The 11,222-nt window shown below is 44.4% G+C and overlaps 1 protein-coding gene across 1 annotated transcript; it reads left to right on the top strand.

The window, feature by feature from the left end:
• Nucleotides 1-223: 223 nt before the first annotated feature.
• dhx29 (DEAH (Asp-Glu-Ala-His) box polypeptide 29) lies at nt 224-11,004 on the top strand. Its single transcript, XM_034603018.1, has 28 exons — nt 224-548; nt 1,425-1,498; nt 1,615-1,728; nt 1,813-1,942; nt 2,036-2,175; nt 2,275-2,424; nt 2,963-3,089; nt 3,195-3,353; nt 3,845-4,013; nt 4,224-4,344; nt 4,439-4,831; nt 4,912-5,178; nt 5,300-5,443; nt 5,846-6,022; nt 6,219-6,359; nt 6,935-7,079; nt 7,172-7,292; nt 7,438-7,522; nt 7,697-7,785; nt 7,900-8,028; nt 8,129-8,204; nt 8,560-8,784; nt 8,893-9,029; nt 9,296-9,386; nt 9,500-9,799; nt 9,872-10,003; nt 10,235-10,331; nt 10,665-11,004. Exons 1-28 carry the CDS (start codon nt 377-379, stop codon nt 10,718-10,720), a joined length of 4,161 nt encoding a protein of 1,386 aa, XP_034458909.1. The 5' UTR covers nt 224-376; the 3' UTR covers nt 10,721-11,004.
• The last annotated feature ends 218 nt before the right edge of the window (nt 11,005-11,222 follow it).

The raw sequence follows: 11,222 nt of genomic DNA, 5'->3' as shown, positions 1-11,222 counted from the left end.
GATTGCCTGCAAATGCACCACTCAAATAATCATTTGACAATTCATATAAGCAATTTAGCGTATTTTGTAGAATCGAAGGACAATTGTGTCTCTTAAATAAAACTGTACTTTACACAAGAAAGAACAAGTTCAATATATTTCATTTGGTCGAAATAGTGGTTTTCAAAACAGCTTTCTCTTATTTTAGTGAATGCAACACACTCGGTATTCTACGGCAGCCGTGTGGATCCAACCTGTCATACCGTCATCTATACGCGGAGATGAATAAACGCTCTAGCCCCATTTTGGCTCTTTATTCATAATAATAAGCAGCTTGTGTCAGCTGTTTATGACTTGACACTACTCGTCCACACGCGGGCTGTGTTTTGGGGACTTAATGGGCGGAAAGAAGAAGAAATCGGCGGCTCCGGCGGCCCCGGCGGCGGCGGCAGCAGCAGCAGCAGCCGGCAGGAGCGGTGCTGCGGCGGGGAACATGGTGGCGGAGGAGCCGAAGAAACAGGCAGCCAGCAACAAGCCGGCTAAAGCGGCCAAAGAAAACAAGTCGAAAGGTGCTGATGCCTGAAAACTGCACTTTGACTGTGTAAAAATACTTGAGACACCTAAAGGGTGATGTTACCTGGAGCGTTGAGAAGCCCAGAGCTTCAGTCTGATAATACTGGTGGTTCTGTATTTTACAAGGGTTAATAACGTTGTGCCACTTCCTTTGTGCAGCGACTTGATCATACTTGTGTTTCTGCTGTGATCAGTCCGTGTATTTACTGTCTGTTGTGCACATTCACTGCAATAACTTTGCACACGGAGCCTCTTATAGTTTCCTATAGTTAATGTTAACCAAAGATCACAGGCCCTTTTATAAAATCCCTTTCCTTCTGTGAGTTTCTTGTTCATCAGATGAGAAAACTATTTTCTTGTCAGGCTGGTAAACAGACATCGAGGTCTGGTAGCTTGTGGTTGACGTTTACCTGCACATGAGATGCTTTCCAGACCAAAACATTCAGTATATTAGGCATTTTCCTTTCTCAACCATTCATTCTTGGAAGGAATGGACATACTGCATGACAACAACATAGCTGAGATAGAATAACATAAACTAGAATGGCACTCAATGGATTTTCCCTCAAGATCAGATCCATGAATTGTTCCCTGGGCAAATGGTAAATATGTAAAAATACCGGCCCCATGATCTGGATCCGCTCTGAAACTTAATGAGCTCTTCCCAGGCCCATACCAGATCCTTTCATCAAGTTTCATGAAAATCTGTTCCGTTGTTTTTGTGTAATCAAACATACAAACAAATGGACAGGGGGGGGAAACATAACGTCAGTGGTGGAGGTAATAACATACGTGTATTGATTGTGTCAGTGAAATTTACTGGTCAAACATGAAGTGTTAACACGCCCTGCTCTGCTGTGTCCTTCCTCCAGCTCCAAAGACCTACAGCCTTGCCAACACCGCCCAGGTCGACACAGGCGGAGTCTCAGACAAGTCCATTTTGAAAGTAAGCTCACCGCTGTAACCTGCTGTAGACAACCTGTCAATATATTGATTGACTTCTCACACTGAAGAACATTTGAAAGATGTGGTTAATGAATGGGATTTGACACGTTCACACAGGTTGCTATCCAGGCTGAGCTGGAGAAGAAGATCATCAGGCTGATCAATGACTTCAGACAGGAGAATGGGGACAAAGGGCCCATATCACTCAGACTCACAAGCAAGAAACTGCTGGTAAAGACAAAACTGCACAGATTTTATACTTATTTTGTCTTTAGATAGATTGTTATAGCTGTTGCTTTCTTGCTGTGCTCTCAGGATCTGTACACAGCTCTGGAGAAGTTCAACTTTAAGCGAGAACATATCGAGGAGGCGATGAAGAGCAGCGTGCTCTACGGAGGAGATCTCCTCTCTGCTCTCGACTGGCTCTGCCTCAACCTCAGAGATGGTAATAGAGCATCAGCAGATTTAGATATAATCGCTGTATTGTAACTTAATTTTCTCTGAAATTATTTTCTAAATGTATTGTCCATCTTACCAGAGGAGCTTCCGGATGGTTTTAGCCAGCAGATGCAGGAAGAGAGCCAGAGGAGCAGGCCTAGGTACCAGCCTCCTGCTCAGGAGAAACCTGCAGCTCCGAGCCCCAAAGCTCCCAACAACACTCCCAAAGAGCCCACCAAGGTCCGTGCACTTGTTAGCAAGCATGTGCTGGCTGGACAATGTGTCCTCTCCTGTTATATCATAGTTTATAATTGTGTTTTTGGGGTGGGTGTCTGCCAGGCTACGGAGAAGGATGAAGCTGCAAGCATGAAGGACTGGATCTTGAGGTATGCAGCGCAGAGCAGCGATGAAGAGGAGGAGGACGAGGAGGAGGAGGAAGGAGGGAAGAAGACTTCGCGCAACCCTGAACTGGAGGAAAAATTTGACCCAGTAATTCAATTTAAAGTTGATATATATATATATATATATATATATAAATGTTTGAAAGGTTAAAATGATAATTCAACATTTGCCTCCTTGTTGAGAGTTACTTGAGGTTTTTTTGTTTTTGTAAAATTTTATATTTAACATGATAACTAGTGAGCTTTAGTGGTGCTGGTGGGCAGATTCTTTTGACATTGAGCCAGGGTATCTGTGTCCCTCCATTTTTTGTTTTTATGCTAAACTAAGCTGACAAACAGCTTCTTATTTTTTAAATCTTTAAAATGATGCTAGAGTTGGCCTTTCTCATAATTGAAGATGCTCACCATGCTTTTAGTTTGAAATGTTTGTCACGTTGGTGAATGGATACTCCATAATTTCCTCTGGAGTATGAGCCCTGCATGGAAAGTTACTACATTTATTTTTTTTTGTCTGTTTTTTTTCTGTGTTCGTATATAGGTGGGAAGTTGAGATTACAACATTAAATGTCATTATGTATGTGACATAATGTGGCTGCTGTGTAACGGTGTGTGTTATTTCTTTGCAGAATGACCGGTATTTGATCCTCTCTGCTCAACTCTATGATGCTAGAGAGATGGCGGCTGTTGCCAAGAACAAAGGCGACAAGGCGGGCCAGAGGATGGCACAGGACAGGATACGCATCATACAGCAAGGTGTGTGTGTGTGTGTGTGTGTGTGTGTGCGTGTGTTAATTACTAATCTTCTTCTTTTAACTAATTTGTCTCTTACACAGAATCAATCTGTTTTGTATTTTCCAGAAATGAAGCCACTGGAGTCTCACCCCATGTTCAATCCAGCTTTAAAAGTTGTGGACGTCCCTCAGAAGGAAAAGAAAGTACTTCCTGCCAAAGACAATAAAGAGGGCATCACCTTCAGTTTATTTGAACAACCTGAAAAGGAGCCACCTGCAGAGAAAGGTACATCTGGCAAAAAAACTAAGTTCAACTTATTTATTTGTTTAACAAAACACAATCACCTGCTTTTTTTTTTACAGGAAATTATAAATACTAAATATAGTGAACCATAGCATTAAGTTGTAATTGTATCGTATAATATACTTCCTACTACCATGTAATAGATTCTGTTTTCATAATAGTCACATCCACACCACTGACGATAAGCACATTTGTCCTCAAACACATGAGTCAAATTTTAATGTACGATTTATTTTATCAGACTTGTAGATTCAATCCAGTGTCACCTTGGCTTGATGACTGCTCACATAGATTAAATGAATCATTCATTAAAATTGGAGTTTGTCTCAAATATATAAATATTTATGGAAAACTTACAAAGTGCCCAAGACTAAAAGAGATGTAGTCAGTTATGTGTGTCATGTAGGGAGGAGACGTTCAGGATGTCAACTCAGAACATGCTACTGATCATTTGGTTCCATTTTCCTCTGCAGTCCCGAAAAAGAACGAGCCGAAGGACATTCGTGATTTTGACTACACGGCTCGCAGCTGGACCGGAAAGTCTCCCAAACAGTTCCTCATCGACTGGGTCCGAAAAAACCTGCCCAAGAGCCCGGCGCCGTCTTTTCACAAGGTCCCTGCTGGTCGATACTGGAGAAGCAAGTATGTGTTGTAGCTCTGTGTGAGAGACAGGCATGTTGCGCTGAATGGCCACTTTATTTGATCCATTCACACAACAGAAATATCAACCAGTTTGCTACATCGTCTGAAGATTGAAATCGACTGTTGTGCTGTTTTAGATTCTTTAAAGACTTCTAAGTGAATTTAGAAACATGTTGTATCGATGGGATGTGTTTTTTTTACATCCACCAGGGTGCGTGTTCAGAGGCTAGAGGATGTTCTGGAGGTTTGTCCCACCATCCTGACCGAGGACAGCATGCAGGCTCAACATCTGGCAGCCACACTGGCGCTCTACACCCTGATTAAGGGGCAGGTACTACATATTACCACACTGAAGCTTTTCTGTGCTGATCACAATTTTGCTCAGTGGTTTTTCTTCCTCTGCCCTCTCGATCTTTCACTCTCAGTCCGTGCACCAGCTGCTGCCACCCACCTACAGAGACGTGTGGTTGGAGTGGCGGGACAACGAGCAGCAGCAAAAGGAAGAGAGCCGCACGGCTGCCAACAAACCCAGAGACCAGTTTATCTCCCGGCTCCTGACGAGACTCAAACAGCAACAGAGTGAGAGCCAAGAGCAGGAGTCTGGATCCCTCGACCAGGTTGGGCCTGGCCAGGGGGGGGACGAAGAGCCTGAAGAGTCATGGGAGAACCTGGCTGCTCTTGATATCAGGGAAGGAGGAGAGGATATTGAGGACAAGAGTGAGAAAAAAGGAGGGAGGAAAGAAGATGCAGGAGCACTGGAGGCATCCAGGGAGCTCTTGATAAAGCTGAAGAAATCCTCGCTTGCCCACAAACTGAAGGTAAAAACACTTAAACTTTTCCACATAGCACAGTTTGTTTAAAATAAAGCCAAAAATGTAACGTGTATCTGATCTTTAAGGCAGAGCGAGAGCAGCTCCCCGTCTTCCAACACCGACACCGTGTCCTGGAGGCTCTGCAGCGCCACCGCGTGGTCGTGGTTGCCGGTGAGACGGGCAGCGGCAAGAGTACTCAGATCCCTCAGTTCCTGCTGGAGGAGCTGCTGACTGGGGGCAAAGAGGCGCAGTCCTGCAACATCGTGGTGACTCAGCCCCGCCGGATATCTGCCATGAGCCTGGCCTGCAGAGTCAGTCAGGAGCTGGGATGTGAGGATGGACCGGGATCCAAGGTGATAATACATTTTTACAGCGGCTTCGTGAGGTGCCCCTAACTTGAAAAGATAAAACAGTAATGAAGATACACTGACACCTGCTGCAGTGATCGTGCTTCATGTTGAAATCCCGTTTCAGTCGTCGCCGTGCGGGTACCAGATCCGGATGGAGAACCAGTCCGGGGAGTGGACCCGTCTGCTCTACTGCACAACCGGAGTCCTGCTCAGGAAACTCCAGAACGACCGACACCTCAGCTCCCTGACTCACATCATCGTTGATGAGGTACTGACACTTTCTGATCAAACACGGTATTTGCAGATAATAATGTCTTGACAACCTCTGTGTCCTTTCCCCCCTCAGTTTAATATTCACTTTAGTTTAATGGCACAAGAATGCGCCAAGAGCTGAATTTAATCAGACCTCGTGTGAGCCTCAAATGTATTGAAAGGATGCAGGGAAGAGTTTTTCAGTAGTTGATTGCAGTTTAACTTCATTATTGGATCTTGTACTTTTTTGATTAGAAGGTGCGCAAACCATTCAGAGCTTTTGCGAACTGTTCTCTTCTCCTAAACACACACTAAGCCCTGAAAGGCCGCACTTGTTCAGTCAAAGGTGTCGTGCGTAGGATCTTGCTGGAAAGTCTGTTCTAATTCTAATTTCAACTCCACACCTCCGTCTTCTCAGGTCCACGAGCGCAGTGTGCAGTCCGACTTCCTGCTCACCATCTTGAAAGATGTTGTTATGAGGAGATCTGACCTGCAGCTGATCCTCATGAGCGCCACGGTCGACTGCAACAAGTTCTCCAACTACTTCAACCGCTGCCCAGTGATCAACATTCCGGGCAGAACTTTCCCAGTTGATGTGAGGGTCGTGTTTCATTTCACACTCACACACACACACATCTAATTTAATCCCTTTGTCTGTTTTAGATGTTTTGGAAGGTTTAAGCACAAAGTCACATCACAGATGGCACTTTTTGAATTTCATCCAAGAGCCTGAGGTCCTGGCAGAGGAAAGCTGGATGTACTTTACTCCTCCTCCTGTGTTCTGTGTGCAGGTGTTTCATTTAGAAGATATAGTGGAGCAGACAGGGTACGTCCTGGAAAAGGACTCGGAGTACTGCCAGAAAATTCTTGAGGACGAGGAAGAAGTCAGCATCTCTATCTCACAGAAAGGCGGCAAGACGTCACAACACCAGGTAATGTCGGCTCTCTGCAGCAGGAATATGTGAGATGGTTTGTTTATGAATCCGGCTGTCTGTGTTTTTCTTTTTCATCGTTTGACATCTTGTTTGTTGAATGATTGAAGATGCTGGTAATCAAAGTATGATCATATCTCTTTCCATCACCGGCTGCCGGTGTGTTGTAGAATTCAGAGCGAGTCTGAGCAAGTATCACAGGTTTCAAATCCCTAGGTTCTTTTGACAATATTAAACATTTGCAACAAAATAAGCAACAATTACAGCAAAGGTTTGGGTAAAGGAAACATTTGTAGCTATTATTTATGTGCGATTTATTTATTTAAGAGGCCGTCACAACAAGCAAAAGACTTAGCTAATCTTCTATATCAGGAGGGTCTGGGTGTCATGGGATTTGATCAGACTTGATTAATGGTGTCCTGACATCCAATAACTGTCTCTGCTAAACTGTGATTGTGTCACATCATCTTTTCCTGCCCACTGTTTACCAGTCGCTGTGTGGGCATGCAGGTGCTCATGCAGTCTGCAACGTTGTGTTGCCACTTGGTTAATCGGTGTGTTTCTCTGTGTTTAAGGAGGTGATAGTGAGAGACTCGTCCTCAGGCTGGGACCTGGGTCCTGACCTCGACCACTTCAGCAGCAGGACCCGGCAGGTGCTGCAGTACATGAACCCTAACAAGATCAACATGGACTTGCTGGTTGACCTCGTGGACTACTTAGGTACATGCCTTTTTCAGATGGCACCGATTCATACGTGTTTGTTCTAGTTGTGTGTGTTAAGTCTGTGTGGTTTTCTTTTGTGTTCCCTGCAGACAAATCCCCACAATTTGCAGTTTTGGACGGAGCCGTTCTCGTGTTCCTCCCGGGTCTGGCTCATATCCAGCAGCTGCACGACCTGCTCTCTTCAGACAAGAGGTTCAGGGACAAAAACAGGTGACACACACTCACACACACTAATCTGATGTGCCATAGTCCAGTATACACTTGTCCTGCAGCAACACTTACAGAGGAAATGGTGAAATATATCTAACTTACTTTTTACGTCTATCTCACCATGAGTTTTGTCTCTTTCTTAAAGGTACAGGATTGTTGCTCTTCACTCGACTCTATCATCCAAGGACCAAGCTTCTGCCTTCACAGTGCCCCCTGCTGGAGTTAGGAAGGTACTACTAAATGTGTCACAATGTAATAAAGCATAGTTAAAAAATTGTGATGATATTCTACTTTTCACATAAATAACACAATTAAGATATTTCATAAAAAAATTAATGATTTCATTGATTAACTGAAGAAATATATTCATAAATGATAAACATCCCTCCTCTCTCTTTTGTAAGATTGTGTTGTCGACTAACATTGCTGAGACGGGTGTGACTATTCCTGATGTTGTGTTTGTCATCGACACTGGGAAGACTAAAGAAAATAAGTAAGAGCTCATGAACAATAGAAAAAGTCAAGAGGATTCATATCAATAATTATTGTCTTGACAAAATTTCATAGCAACCAGTAGTCAAGATAATAATTCTGTTGTGTTGCTCAGGTACCACGAGAGCAGCCAGATGAGTTCTCTGGTGGAGACATTTGTTTCTAAAGCCAGCGCCCTCCAGAGGCAGGGGAGAGCAGGACGTGTCCGACACGGCTTCTGCTTTAGACTCTACCCAAAATTCAGGTATGGAGCTTGTCACTCACTTTACAGAGAAGAGATGAAGAACACAAATCATTTACATTAAATATAAAGGATGTGTCTGATCTGTTCCGTTTGTTCTCAGGTTTAATTCCTTCATGGATTACTCTATACCAGAGATACTGCGGGTCCCACTGGAGGAGCTCTGCCTTCATATCATGGTATATAAACAACACCCAGTTGCACAGACTCACAAAAAACAATGTGTTACTTAACGTTATCCCCGGTCCTTTGGTAACAGAGTGAGGTGTTTCCCAATGGGAAATCACCTCGGCGTGACCAACTGTGGAAGCTCCAATGTTACCATGTCTGTCCTTGACAGACAGGTCGACCTGTGTGAGGGAAACGCCCCTCATATTTTCACAGTCGGCCAGCCCCTCTTGAATCATTCTCTATTTCTTCCCGTGAAGAAACTACAGCGAAGCTCCCTCAGCTTTCTAGGCCACATTTACTTGCCTCATTGAATTTTTCTGTTGCCAGGTTTCCCCCTAATCTCTCCTCTCTCCCCTCTCGTAGAAATGTCAGTACGGCTCCCCAGAGGACTTCCTGAGCAGGGCCCTCGACCCTCCTCTGCCCCAGTCGGTCAGTAACGCCGTCAACCTGCTGAGGAAGATCGGTGCGTGTCACCCCAGCGATCATCTCCTCACCCCTCTGGGACACCACTTGGCGAGTCTGCCCGTCAACGTGAAGATCGGCAAGATGCTGATCTACGGAGCCATCCTCGGCTGCCTGGAGCCCATAGTGAGTCTTGTTATTGAGTATTGTTATTGTGGAATGCCATAATTATATATTTTAGAATTGGTCTAGTGTCATATCTTGCAATGAATAATAATGAAAGATTTGTTTCAGGCAACGATCGCAGCAGCCATCACTGAGAAGTCTCCCTTCTCCACACCAATGAATAGAAAGGAGGAAGCTAACCTGGCCAAAGCTGCACTGGCATTAGCCAACTCTGATCACCTGACGATATACAACGCATATCTGGGGTATGGGATGTTCTGGACATACATTTTAAAGCCTGTGTATTTTACTTAAAGAGTATTTATGTATTATGGTGGTGCGGTGGTTAGATGGAGATGCTTTTAATCTAATAAACCAAGCTTCTTGTAGCAGGTGTTTCCATAGTGCTGTAGGGAGGAGCAGTGCTTTCAACAATCTGTTGCCTTTAGGAAGAAAAGCTCGGTGACAACCTCTCTGATGAGACTCGACCTGCTGTGTGCTGACCTGTGTTCTTGTGTTAACCTGTCATTAGATGGAAGAACTCACAGACTGAGGGAGGGAGAGAAGAAATGTCCTATTGCAGGAAACACTTCCTCAATCGAACAGCTCTCATTACAATAGAGGTAACGCTCCCTCACATTCGTTTTCTAGCACACTCTCATCTTCTCATCTCTTATTTTAACACAAATCACGCTCTCTTCCTCCTCCCGTCCTGTGTTCGACGTGCTCCATCCAGGATGTGAAGCACGACCTGATGAGGATGATGGAGCAGGTGGGTTTCTGGTCGTCTCGCTCCTCTTCTCACTCCAAGTCGCAGGCGGCAGCGGCGCTGTCCAAGCAGCAGATGGCAGTCCTGAACGCAGCACTGACAGCAGGGGTCTATGACAGCGTGGCCCGTGTCTTGTGCACCCCCTCCGTGGACGTGCTCGATCGACTGGCCTGCACGGTGGAGACGCCTCAAGGCAAGGCCCAGGTCCACCCCTCATCGGTCAACCGCAACCTGCAGACACACGGCTGGCTGCTGTACCAGGAGAAGGTATGGACGAGGAGCGTGTGATATCTGTTTATCTACGAAGTCTCACTTGTGCTAATCGCTGCTTGTCCTCAGGTGAAATACACGAAGATCTACCTGCGAGACACCACTCTGATTTCTCCGTTTCCCATGCTGCTGTTCGGAGGTGACATCGATATTCAGCACAGAGAAAGGCTCATCTCGCTGGACGGGTGGATCCACTTTCAGGTCAGATGTCAGATGGTTCTGGGATTAGTTCACACTGGTGTCAAATTCTTTTCCTCTTCCATTCCTCCTGTAGCAGCAGAACTTGTGTCCCTGTAAACTTGACTTTGAAGAAACATTATCCACTTTCAGGACCTTGTGATACTGCCACATTAATGTTATTAAAGAAAGCTGTGTTTTTCTTGTTCTGACTCAACCTGCCTGCTGTGACAAAGTCTTATTTATTTGAATCAGGCTCCCGTACGGATTGGTGTGATCTTCAAACACCTGAGGAAGCTGATGGACTCTCTGCTTGAAAAGAAACTGGAGAATCCGAGGATGAGTCTGGAAGGTAAACCCAACTTAGTGGTTTTCTCTACATTAAGCAGCACAATGTCTACATGGTTGCACTGAAACGCATTAACAATAACGGTAGAATATTAATTAGTTTAGTTCATTCTGACACAAATTAATATATCATTTTATAACAATTTAAATTAAAAACCCAGACAAATTGCTTGTCTTCTTTTAAAATACATAAATTGGGGGGGTTAATACACAGTCCGTACAGTGATTCATAATATTATATGGGAGCAGTCTGCAGGTATAAAAAAAAAAATATATATATATATATATATTTTGTTGTTAAATCTTATCTGATCCAGTCTGTCTCCGTCCATTCCAGGTGAGAAGACCATCCAGGTGATTCTGGATCTGATCAAATCAGAGCATTCTATGTGATATCAACCATTTCACAGAGGGAACCTTCAAACCAGGATCTTTTCACACAGCATCAACAGGCTCTGCATTCCGGAGACAAAATGTGTCCATATAATGACTCTACTGCTCCGCATTAACACCCAGCACCCACTGGTCAGATGTGAGTGTCCGAAGGATGAACTATAAGTCACCAGGAACTCGCACTCACATTGAGGAGGAGTGTGTAATGTGAAATCGTGGAATTTGAGCATAAAAATGATAAGACGTTGCTAAATGCAGTTGGAATAAAGCTGTTTTAATTGTCATGTGAACCATTTATTGTGTCATGGCTGACAGTCGATTTAAAGTACTGCCTTAAACATAATATAACTTTTAAATAGCAAAAAGAGACAGAGCCTCACAGTGTTCTACAGTGTGCTAAGTTTAAAAGGTGTCCGGTACCATGGGGGCAGAATTAAGAGTCAGCTGCAGCTAGAATATGTGTAACCTATTAGAGTATCATGCACCAGATGGAGTCAGGACA

This window comes from Hippoglossus hippoglossus, chromosome 12 (assembly GCF_009819705.1).
Source record: "Hippoglossus hippoglossus isolate fHipHip1 chromosome 12, fHipHip1.pri, whole genome shotgun sequence".
In the NCBI taxonomy this organism is placed as follows: Eukaryota; Metazoa; Chordata; class Actinopteri; order Pleuronectiformes; family Pleuronectidae; genus Hippoglossus; species Hippoglossus hippoglossus.
The sequence above is the reverse complement of the archived record's forward strand: the minus strand, read 5'-3'. Positions and strand labels throughout refer to the sequence as shown.